A 13,486-nucleotide genomic window follows, 5' to 3' on the forward strand; every position below is an offset into this window, starting at 1 on the left:
ATAGATAGCTTTATGTTATTTTTGGTCTGTAGTCGAATTTAGATGAATGTAGGTAATACAGACTACCGTATATTGAAACGAATCTAAAACAACGATGTTATAAAAGGGTTCACGTAATCTATACTTATTATAATAAAGCGTAAACACACACTTCTTTGTTGCCTAAGATGTCAGCAATCACAGCATGTTTTTGAATAATTCTTTTTTTTATAAAAAGCCCTACACTTACGTCACGCTTTGGGCTATATATTTTCACGCTATTAAACTTAGGGGGTATATATTTTGGATGAAAAACCCTAATGTGGGAAGGAAACCATAAGTTGTTGCCAACATCAAGGAATCAAGATTGCCAAGGTTTTTCATGTCATGTCATTTTGATATTTGACAAATGTAAACAATAGAATAAATTTTTTATAATGTCATGCGGATGAAACATTTAAATGTTTTAAGGTTAGGCCTCAACTTTTCTATACTTCCTTACTTGCAATTGTGGTTTTGATTTAATTTTACTTCCTTAAAGATTGTTATAACAATTAAGCTAAAATCAATTTTAGTAACTACTAAAAGGAAGATAAAATTTACATTAGGTTATAAATTTGTTCTACAATAAAGGTGAATAAAGATCACTTTGAGTAAGCTCAGTTACTGGGTCGATTTATTCGAATTTCCTTACATTGACCGTGGCCCGGGGTATGCAAGGCCCAAGGGAGTGGACGGTTGACTAAATTCCAAGGGTTCAAATGCCCGCGCTTTTAAAGAAAACTAGCCGACCCTTAAGTTCTCTGAGGGTGTGAATTTCTCTTTGAAAAGTTACTTTTGCTTAAGCCGTGCGTATTTTTATTCATTACCTCTACATATTTGAATAAATTATACTTGTATCCTTCAAATACATGGATTTATATGTGATAAGCTTTCACCTGCAGCTCCATTTGCGAAGAATTACAAAAATAGCAATAAGTAGCCTACGTGTTCTTCTAGACTATCCTCTACATCTATGCCAAATTTCATCGAGATCCGTTTGCAGTTTAGCCTACAAACTCTTACAAACATCCATCCATCTAAACATTCGCATTTGTAATATTGGTGCGATAAGATATTGCTTGAATGTCTAAATACAAGCTACTATTTTATGTCGGATTTTAAAATTATTACTAGAATACTTATTCATTCTTTAAGATTCCAAATAATTTTTAACTGCACTTCAGCAACCGTTATACCGTAGTCTTATAATACATACTTATAACCCCAAATGGATAATAATTCTAGAGAAATTGCTACTAAGAAGCATATTGTTGTCGGCCATTAAATTTAATATCCCCATAGATGTGAAGTGGGTAGTATTTTGCGTTGAGGACCACTTCACAATGACAATACGACGTGTCATATTTGTCACTCAAATAATTGATGGGGTCCCAGTATTGAGTTACTATAACTGTCTTCAACTACGGCGCTTGGTAAGGAAGGCTCTTACAGTATTTTAATTTGTGAAAACAATGTGTCATGAAAATTTCATTTAAATTACGTAAGCTGTCTATTTACCTATTTATTTAAAACCACTCAGCACATGTACTGGTCTTCCGTGTTTTTTTTTGCTTCCAACTAAGCTCTAGGCCTGTGCTAGGATATGGTTCACGACAATAGTCGAATGGCGGGATTCGAACCCTCGACCGCAAGATCGGTAGTCCGTACCCCAAACCATTAGGCTATTGGCGCTTTAATTAGATAAAATAGAAAATATTTCGAGATACAATTAAAGATAAGCAGGCCAATTTCACAAAAAATAAAGAAATAGAACGTAGTAAAATTCTTTCAATTATGTACTAGCTTTCGCGCGCGACTCTGTGCGCTTGGAATTAAAAAAAAAACAAAAGTGAGCAGCCTATGTGTTCTTCCAGAGTATACTCTACGTCTATGCTAAATTTCATCGAGGTACGTACAGCCTTTTAGGCTACAAACTCTAACAAACATCCATCCACTCATCCATCCATCTATCTAAACTTTCGCATTTAAAATATTAGTAACATAAGTAAGATTTGGATTACAAAAAATAATTTAATAAACATTACGCGGTTCGTGTTTTATTCTTTGTAATTCGTCACAGTTCGCAAGCGTGAAGATAGCGAATAATTCTAATAATAGCAAACCTCTGTCTAACTTCTTTATATTTTTCTCATGCTTTTTATTGCTTCGATCTCCAATAAACACATTGATCGTCAACAAAAGAAACCGATGTTTGGACTTTAAACTGTTCAACCAGAAAATACTTAGTAAATTCCCAGACGGGGTCTATAAAGCCACAACAAGGAGATTAAAGGTCGCTTGAGGGGTTATTCGCAAATCTTTCGATATTAACCCTTCAATAGCGATGGGTGACAATTTAACGAGCGTTTTCTAATGGACCATTGATCTATTTTTTTGGTGCTACCAGATTTAAATCTACTAACAATAAGAACGCCTTTCATAGCTTTGCTCTCGGTGTGATGATCGCCTTTTTTTAACTGACAAATGTTCGTACATTACATAATCTTACTTACATTATAAATGCGAAAGTTTAGAAGGATGGATAGATGTTTGTTAGAGTTTGCAGCCTAACGGATCTCCAAGAAATTTGGTATAAACGCAGAGGATAGTCTGGAAGAACACATAGGCTGTTTTAGTTTTTTTTAATTTCGCGCGGACGTAGTCGCGGGCGAATGCTAGTATTAGAAAATTTAATAAGCATTTATCCTAATCTGATAAAAATAAATGGAATATTCCAGTTTACCATACCTACTTTCACGAATCATCAAAATTTTTTGAATTAGAGAAATTTGGTCTCAGATGTGATTAAGACAGCGTAAACAAAATACTTATTATTGCAATTAATGAACTCTTAAATTGATTCTTCTTCAACGTAAAGGAAACTAACATTAGTTCTGTTTCGCCCTCCTTCAATATTAGACAGAACGCCTGTCATATTTTCTTGATGTATACGAGTTTGCATTCCCAAGGGCCGACTAATTTCGCTAGCAGCTCCAACTCAATTTGTCCCGGGCACATTAAGCGTAACTATCGCGACACGGTTGCTAGATGGTCGGCTTTTTACGACCTCGCTACGGGTTCGATTCTGATCCTATTTCTCCACTCTCTCTACAGTTTCAATTTACAAAATTCTTTTTTTCTACGTCGACTTCCTTATTCACAGTATTACGTATGAGTATGGTTATAAAGTTCATTTTTCTTTGAAGTTTTAGACAGATGTGACATTTATCAAACGGAGGTAACCAATCATCGCTGACCAATACGAAAATTAGTTGTATTGGGAAAGTAGACTTTGTTGGTTTGTTTTTAAGGTTGAATTTGGATTGTTGATTTGTAGAGTTAGTTTAGTAGGGGGTCAAGGCGTTAGTAGCCGTATTGCGGGTTTGATTCCCAGGTGTACGGGGCGTCGGGACACGTACGTGAACACTTAAAGACAGACACTTCTAAGATGAAGGGAGGTCCGTCATAAAAATTGGACAGAACAAAAACATTAGAGTCGACTTGCAATAAAATCATTTATTATGTTGTATTTTTGTTCAAAAAAGGCAGTTATAAAGTAAAGTATATATGTAGTCTATGACAACAATCTCTATGACAATAGTCTATGGTGAGAATCTCCAGTAACATGCACTTGTGTATTTATAAATAAACTTAAAAGTGATTGTCGTAATAACTAATTTCTATTTTATAATAATAGTTATGTTTCATGTGTATATCTATTACAGTATCATTGCACTGGAATTAGTAGATACTTACTTTCTTACTGCGTTGGCGTAGTGACCCAAAGAGAGCGCCAGCGTCGTCTATCCTGCGTCGTCGCCTGCCAGTCGATCGACTTTAGCTCGCGCAGTACTTCCAATTAGAGATACAGAAACTTTTTTTTTAATTCGTCCTAATTTCACTTATTTTATCTTACTTCTTACTTATAATATAATAAATGCGAAAGTTTAGATGGAAGGATGGAAGTTTGTTAGAGTTTGTAGGCATAAATGTGGAGCATGTGTGTAGTGTGGAAGAACACAGACTACTCACTTTTTTTAACTTTACGCGGACGGAGTCACGGGCGAAAATTATTAACTAGATAGTTTAAATAATGGTCAATATTGTAAATCTTCTAAGTTATTGTTTAAAACCAATTTTTTCAAGACGTATTTCATCGCATCTTATATTTCACACTAAATATCTATTTAGAATCGAACCTTATAAGACATAAATTAAATACAGTTTTATTTACCATAATTACATTAACAGCTCACGTTATTGAATAACACACCTTATATCCCGTACTTTAAGGTTGAAAATGTTTTGTTGCATTCACCAACCCTTGGACGATGTTTAACTTATTTTAAACAATTTAATGCCCCTGCCCAAAGCTGACCAAACCCTCGGGTAACATTAAATCAAACACAATGCTCCGCTTGTTTATACGTAAAACGTTTAGTTCGTGTATCGGAAAATTTGATCTTATATCGTTTGAAGGGATTGTGTAGAATTTCTTTATTTTTAAGAGTTATTAGTCCCTTAACTGTACTTAAACTCTGATAAGGTAAAGCTTTGGAGTTATTTATACTACTTCTGTAGAATAACCGTAGAAAATTTTAAAATGGAATTCGAGAAGCACTGAGAGTTCTTTTAAATACTAAACCAAGGAACAGAAGTTCACTGTTTTGTTTATTTTTATAGATAAAATTACGATATTTTATATTTGTATAAAGTTTTTATGCGATTAACTAAACTACATCCGCGTGTATGTATGGAATCGCGGCTGTAGCCCGAAATTCATACAAGCGGAATTAAAACAAAAACGCAATAAGTCTTTTTCTAGACTACATTCAACATCTATGCCAAATTTGAGCGAGATATGTAAAGCTGATCTGATGATGTCACAAACATTTTGCCGTAAACTTTCGCACTTACAACTTAGTAAGATTAAAACTAGCCTAGTCTTCGTTATTAGTTTCAGACTTTAACTATTAAAAACAAAGATCTCCAATTGATAGAGTTGTTTAGAAACGATTTACTGGCATTTGATACTGTCATCACTGTAATCCCAGCTATTCCATTAAAAGCAGTACAAATTCTGCTTTGTCTTGCAAAGATTTTACTGTCACTAGATGTCTCGGGTCCATTCCAACTACCTTACTCAGGTGACAATAAAGTAAGCACTCTCGGGGGCCAGTAATCGAGGGCGATCGTAAACCAAGCTATCGAATGTTAGCCAGCGAAGCACCCTGCCTCTAACCCAACTAATGGAGGAAAGAGTTTTATTATCAACCTTCAATGTTAGTGGTTTTCGTGTTGACAGAGCACAATTATATAAAACCTCAACCTTTATTCTACCGTGTAGACACGGGTCTTAATTTAGTTTACGTACTTGTATATGCTTGGAAAATTTAACACTGGGATTTCATTGCCAAAATATTTGTTGTCTCAATTATTTTTAAATTAATAAATTAGCTATTTTATTCTATAATGAAAATTAACATAAATATATACATTTTTTTTACAAAAAGCTAACTTAAGTTTATGTATCTAACAGTGGATTTGTAAAGTTAATTTGATGCAATAAAATACATAAACGTCAATAATCTAAGCCTGTCACGTTCGTTTAAAATCCTTAACAAATAAACCTTGCTTATAAATGACCAAATCAAACAAATTAACTAACGACTAAAAAAATAGCTCGGCCAAATACAGCAACTCCTGTCTCGCTCTAACACATCGTTTTGTAAGCGACATCAAATAGTTTGAAATGTAAATGACCAAAAGCCAGTTTTAAATAAAACGCTATAAGTACAGTCGATAAAACAGCGGGTTCATTAGCGACTCCGCCCGCGGGCGTGGCGTGGGTGTGGCGTTGTGGCAGGGTGTACACACCCATTCGTCTTAATACTTCAAGGATACATCAGTTTATACCAAGACTTCAAAACCAATAAAATGATTCCTAAAAGCTTACTCCGTTCCTTTTAATTCGTATTAAAGTAGAGAGGTAAATCCCATAACAATGACCGATTCGATGTTCTCAAATCGAAACTGGGCGTTTGTACTAGTCTTAATAGAATAGTATTTAGAAGTCATAATTAACTTCGCCAATAAGACGTCAATTGGTATGTTTGTACTTATCTTATAAGAATAAAAAAATTACGAAATGCAAAAGTCAAGTGGCACTAAGCTACAGATGCCTGATAAAGTCAAAGACAACGGACACATACAGAAGAAATTATTATAGTTAACAATAGATTATTTTAAGATGTCAAAATAATTAAAAGTTAAAAGTCCCAAATTTAGAATAAGGTATCAAAAAGTCAAGGTGATATTTCTTATGACCATTAGACGCCTACAGAAATTTATTAGCAGATAATCTAACCTGATACTTCGTTTACAGCATCCTCGAGCTTAGAAAAGAGAAGAGTCGAGATGCAGCGCGGTCGAGGCGAGGCAAGGAGAACTATGAGTTTTACGAGCTGGCGAAAATGCTGCCACTACCGGCTGCTATCACTAGCCAGCTGGACAAGGCCTCCATCATCAGGCTTACCATCAGCTACCTCAAGTTACGTGACTTCTCAGGACACGGAGACCCGCCGTGGAGTCGCGACCCTCCGCCCACCAGTAAAGCCCTTAAAGGTACGTACTATTAGTAGCTAAATTAAAATAAACCACCTAAATGTAAAGCTTCAATGGACTTAAACTCTAGTTACGATCGGAAACGCATTTCATTGTTATCGAACCAACAACATTAACGAACAGTTAAATGTAACTGGGAAACCGGCCATTAGTAAGTAATTAAAAAATAAACCGCCTCTAGATATAAGTTACACTTATGGCCGAATACTGAATAATGAAATCTACAATCTAACAAATTTTAACGGTTTTTGGAGTTTAAACGTGGCTTTACCATTCAAGATACTTTACATATTAAAATGTCGTTTCAGTATTTGGTCGCAATAAGATTATGAATGCAATGAGATCTTATACGTCAAAATTGGTGCAGTTTTTTGACTCTTTAAGGTCAAAATATTGTTAAAGTAGGTACTCATATTAAAACACTAGCTGTTCCCATGCGGCTTCATCCACATGAACTTATGAAAACTTTATATTATTGTTTACTTTTGTCAAATTATCAATAGCAAAGGTCAAATGACATGACATGACAAACCTTGGCAATCTTGCTTCTTTGATGTTGGCAGCAACTTATGGTCTCTTTCCCACATTAGCGTTTTTATCCAAAATATTTACCCCCTAAGTTTAATGGCGTGAAAATAGATAGCCTAAAGCGTGACGTAGGTGTAGGGCTTTTTAAAAAAAAAAAGAATTATTCAAAAATATGCTGTAATTGCTGACATCTTAGGCAACAAAGAAGTGTATGTTTACGCTTTATTATAATAGTATAGATACCCGCAAAATCATTGTTCTCTTTCAGTGTTAGTGATATTCTAAAAATTAATCTAATTAAACTTTCTAAACCAAATACTACACGTAAATAAGTTTAAACTGGTATAAACAGCAGTAAGATTTTTTTTAGAATTAATTTTATATCTACAGTCCAATTTTATTGTGGGTTACATTTAATGAAATTTAATTCCAACAATAGTAGAATTAGTTTACAGAAATGCCCACAAACGGCCCCTCTAAAACTATGCAAAATGACTGAGTAGGTTTAAAATAACCGGGAGGGTTCCCAAATCTGATTTGCCTTCGTCAAGTCATTGTCGACACTAACAGAGTTACCGCGTACCCTTATACAGGCGACACAAGTTTGTATAGATATAACTGGTACTATGAAAATAGACAACATGTAATGTTGTTCCTCAAAGTTAGTGGATAAAGTAATCTTAGTAATATTATAAATGCGAAAGTTTAGAAATATGTTTGATAGATTTTGTAGCATAAACAATCGGATCTTGACGAAATTTGGCATAAGCATAGAGCTCTTGAAAAACACAGGCCACTTGTTTTTTGTTTGTAGAAGCTCGAAATCTAGTTACGATTATTTTACATGCTCCATAATACTATGTTCATTTGTCCATTTTAACATACATTAATAAGAAATGCAGATATAAAACTTAACATCGAAAATGGTTTATCATTTAATTTGCATATTTTTTTGAACGAAATTAACAATTATGAATATTGTTGATTTTTAGCACATCCATATTGAAGTACTGCAAAATTTTCGATAAAACAAAAGACATCCATAACAACTAATAAGACTATTAAAGAAAAAAATAAGTATTTTAGTATCAAAATGTATTTATGGATAAAAAAATAGTTTGTTGCCGTGGGGCAAATCACAAACATTGACAAGCGAGGCGTGCGCGCAAATAAATGAACCTTAGGGACTGATTCACCACATCGCTTCAAATAAATAAATTACCTTATGCGTGTATGCCACGAGGGCAGCGTAGAGCAGTAGGACAGAACAGTACTGCTAATGTTTGACATAAATACCATAGAACTCTACTGACCTTACACTCGTATTGTTACATACTAGCTGTTGCTAGCGACTTCGTCTGCGTGAAATTAAAAAATAATAAAAAATAAAACCGATGTTACTCACAGATAAATTACCTTACTAATGGTGAACGAATTATTAGAACCGTCCCAGTAGTTTTTACGTGAATCAAATACATAATAGAAAACAAATCTTTCCTCTTTATAATAATAGTATAGACCAGCTGTTGCTCGCGACTTGGTCTGCGTGACATTAAAAATTAAAAAAAAACATCTTTTTATTATTTTTAGATTCCAGATTGGTATGCTTTGAAATAATACATGTACTGCACTTCTACTGCTCTAATGTTCTGTCCACGTGTGAAATAAGCATTATCGATAGGGAAATAGAGTTTCAGTCAACATGACTCACGCGTGTATGTTTGAGTTCACATAGTTTTGGTATGCGTTTCGAGTATTAATAAAGGTCTATACATGTTTTTTTCCTGTTTTGTCAGTTGACAATGAAATTGAAAAAGTTAACCTCCTGTTTGTTTAACAGGAGGTTAACTTTTTCGTGGATAAGTAGCGTGTTAGGTAAGTTCGGGAAATTGACTTAAATGTTAAATTCTAAAGTTAAAAGTCCTTTAAATTAAATTTAAGTGTTTTAATTAGAAGTAGTGTTTACAATACATCTTTTCTTTTTCTTGTTGTTAATTGTATATATTTTAAATATGTGTAATTAATCTTACATGATTTAAATAAAATAAATAAAGTGAATAAAGTATATTTTATTAAATATTTAATTATGTAGATAATATTTAAACGCTTTTACTAACAAACAAGCTATTATCGCAGAAACTATGGCTTAATAAGACGTTATTGCTGTATTTTATAATAAACATTCCAACCTACATCTTACTTATAATAAATCTGCATATTAATTTACAAAGATAAGATATAAATTTAAAAATAAAATGCCTTCATAGCTTTAGCATAAAATATTTTCCCGCAAATCTACTACAAAAATAAATCATTCGCGCAAAAATAAATACGGAATATTCTAGCGTACGTGTGCTTGACAAAGGAGCTTTTTTAACACACACTCGGTGAGTAAATGCGTAACAAGTGTACCAATAAAACGTCCCGCGAACAAATCCAATTTCAACCCCTAATGCGGCTAATGCGACCACGGGGCGAATCACTACGTACGCCGTCATTTTAACTCGATTTAAAGCTCTCCTTACCTATACACATTAAAATACATTTCTGTATTTCGCTGTATTTTATGAGCTTTTTATTATAACTCTACTTTGTATAGCAGCTAGACATATTAAAAAAAGCTTAACTGTTTTTTATTTCAGTAAAAAAGTAAATGAAACTTTATTTTTAAAGCAAAATTTTATGTTAAAATATGATCAATGTAAACATCATTTTTGTATATATTTTTTTAATGTTTACCCTAAATAAAGTCTGCAGCATTGAAAGTTTTAAGAATCTAACCTAAAAAAATTCATATAATAAATTTTGCAAAACGATGATGATTTTATTATCAGCATAATAAATTCCTACAAAAGAGTACATCGTTTAACTTAAAAGCTACAACTGCTATTTCTGCTTGAGCTATATTTTAACATTCAAATAAAATTGACAATAATAAAACAAACAAGTGGGGAGCAGCGACATCTGGTTGCGAAACGGAGGTAAATTCTGAACTTTCAAACGCACTCACGTACGCTATAAAGACTTTGTTTAGAGGATTTGAAAATACCCATCGATATCGTAAACGTCCCCTTTGAGATTGATAGTCGAGTACAATATGAGAGCAATGTACTTTGTATTGTAATAAACTTAAACTCATCTAGTTAACAGACTTCGAGAATGTGATTTAAAATTGTTGTTGGCAAAAACATATCGAAACTTTTATTGCAGATCTTAAATGTCTTCTAAGAGCAAGCGCAAATCTTTGACTAAACTATCGCACAACTGTTTAGTCGCGCTTTGATTCCTCTGACCTTCTATGGAGGTGCACACTACTCGATTTTTAGTTGTGCAACTAAATAGTTGTAGCGAAATAATCGACAATCGCACAACAGTTGTGCGATAGTTCAGTCAAAGATGTGCGCTTTAAACAGGAAAATAATGCAAGGTACGAACAGTTATTCCTGTAACTTAAAAGTTATTCATGATTTTAAAATAAGAAGAAAAACAATTAAAAGCAACCTTCAGGACTATCGAATAAAGTACAATTTAATATACACAGTAACTCCATGAAGAAATATCTTACTACTAAAAATAAACTGTATTCAACGAAAGTATAACAGGATTATCAAATAATACAACTGTTAACATCTAAATTGTAAAAGAGACTGCTATTAAAAAGTTTAATTAAGTAACAAGGGCGGGGCTCGGATACCGCGGGGACAATGGCGGACGAATTGGGCCAAAATTTTTAATCTAATCAATTATCAATCAGTGCAAGCGATATGCCGCTTGTTAGTGCTGCTTATTTGGTGAACGTGACTCGCTTGCTTTATTTAAATTGTGTTGGGGTTCGTTTGACAATTTCGTCAGGATGTTTAATTGATGTTCGCGGCTTTGCTATTTTACTGTTATTAGTATGTACGTTTACAATTAAATACCGTATGTATAAAATAAATTAAAACAAAGAGGAAAAACTCTATTTAATTTTCCTAAAATAAATGTGGGAGTTCACATTAAATTATTTAAAAACTGTTATACATCAACTTCAGTCGCATAAAATGGTCAATGCGAAATTTTGGTTGGAGATATGGGTATTTGTTAATACGTACTTCGAATAAATTTAGAAAAATCTAGAACAGAGGATGCTTAGTTTTTTTTTCCGCGTAGACGAAGTTACATGTGAAAGCTTGTACTTTGTGAATAATTTACTAATACTTTCTTTAACCATTTCAACTAAGCTCTAGGCTTGTGCTAGGATATGGTTCACGACAACAGTCGAATGCGATTCGAACCCTCGACCACAAGATTGGTATTCCGTACTCCATACTATTAGGCTATTGACGTTTAATTTAATAAAATTAAATACTGGCTTTAAAAATTAAATTGATTCTTTACTATTTTAAGAATAGTCTCTCACTCTTAGTGGATACACCATACGACAAGTTTTCATAAACCATCATCATCCACTTGCCCTTATCCCTTATGGAGGGTCGGCACAGTATTTGCTGCTCTTCCATACATCTCTATCAGCCGTCATATCTGAATCCACTCCTTTCTTAAGCATATCTTCCTTCACACAATCCATCCATACTTTCTTCGGTCTTCCTCTTTCTTTGTAGCCATCCACATTCAATCTCAGCACTTTCTGGTTTATGTCCCCATCATTTCGTCGCATAATATGTCCATGACAAGTTTTCATAAACCCAAATGGAAAATTTCTTAAGTAAAATACAACTCATTAAAATACATTAATCCTTGAACAAATGTATAATTTACTTAGATTCTTATTGATAACTATTAAATGTACATTCATCTTAATTATATAGACATATATCAAGATCTAATGCTGAGTAAAATAATAAAACATTGTGTCTATCGATATGTGGAAAACAAACTTATTGTCTGTTATGTTCAATATTGTATTTACTTATCTACATTGTATTCAATCTTCTGCTTCATTTAATAATCTTTAATATACGAGCTAGCAGTTTTTGCTCTCGGCACCGTCCGTGTGGATTCAAAAGTAAGTAAGCCCATGTGTTCTTCCAGACTATACTCTACATCTATGCCAAATTTCTACAAACTCTAACAAACATCCATCCATCTATTCGCTTTTATATTAGTATGTCGTTGTAAAAATAACATATTTATTAACAACAATCTATAAATACAAAAAAAAACAATCTATAACATAATGGATAGGCGACAATAAGATGCAAATGTCTATATCAACAACAATATACACTTATTTCCTTATTAAGTCGAGATAAACATCTGCTTATCAGTGCAATTGTTTTTTTTTTAAATTAAACTGGGGTTTAATATAAATGTAATGCAATCATATTAACATAATTGTCAGGTTATATCAAATTAGTGTTCAATGCGTCACGTAGTGTAATAATTGACAAGCTTTTATTGAAGTTAAATTGACATAACATATATTTCAAACTAGAGTTCGCCCGCGATACCGTTCGCGTGGAATTAATAAAAACAAAAGAAAGTAGTCTATGTGTTCTTCCAGACTATCCTCTACATCTATGCCAAATTTCGTACAGATCCATTCAGCCGTTTCGACTACAAGCTCTAACAAACATCCATCCATCTAAACCTTCGCATTTATAATGTTAGTAGGATTAGTAACATTAATTTTAACTTACTATATTCGTCATATTTAATAAAAATTTATTGTAAAATTTTTAAATTTTTGTAATTAATCTGTTAAGGTAATCTTCTATTTCACTTTTATTCACCAAAAGGTAATCAGAAAAGTAAATTATCTCGTGAAAGTTTTATTTCTCCATTGATACATGCGTTCAGAAATGTAACCGCATAAGTCAGAGGAACGCAATATTTCTCAATACAATAACAGGAGACAAGGAGATAAATTCGACAAATTAACTCCGGGGTAAACACATGTTTCGTTCCCCATATTGCCGTTTGGTGGCAGCACGGTTGATTTATAGCATTAGGGCGCCGGTGCTCGCAGAAGAAAGACGTGTTTTGAAATATACACGAGTTTAAAAAAACTGCATATTTCGTAATCAAGACAGGAAGATGTCTCTTTAATACACTTGCATTATTCAATAATTTGGTTTTATTTTTGAGAAAAAAACAGAATAAAATATTATGATATTATAAAGAAAATATTAAGTTATAAACCACGTCAAATAAATTAAGGCAATAAGTAATTGTGCAAAATTTCTTACGCTTAATGATTTGCCATTTTTTGTTTGTTATAATTTCGACAAACTTGTGCTTTAAAACTATTGTCAGTGCAGATTGAAAAATGCTAACAATAGGTTTCTGCGAAGCGACTGACTCTTGTTAACCT

At 33.1% G+C, this 13,486-nt stretch overlaps 1 protein-coding gene across 9 annotated transcripts in view; it reads left to right on the forward strand.

Moving 5' to 3' along the window:
* The window catches only part of LOC106104251 (protein trachealess), a 144,144-nt gene that overhangs the window by 104,897 nt on the left and 25,761 nt on the right, over window positions 1-13,486 (forward strand). For all 9 annotated transcript variants that reach the window (XM_013284236.1, XM_013284237.1, XM_013284235.1 and 6 more), the window contains one exon: window positions 6,407-6,645. In XM_013284236.1, coding sequence (XP_013139690.1) covers window positions 6,407-6,645 — 239 coding nt within the window. The remainder of the gene's footprint in view (window positions 1-6,406; window positions 6,646-13,486) is intronic.

Source organism: Papilio polytes, unplaced genomic scaffold, assembly GCF_000836215.1.
Source record: "Papilio polytes unplaced genomic scaffold, Ppol_1.0 DF823691.1, whole genome shotgun sequence".
NCBI lineage: Eukaryota > Metazoa > Arthropoda > Insecta > Lepidoptera > Papilionidae > Papilio > Papilio polytes.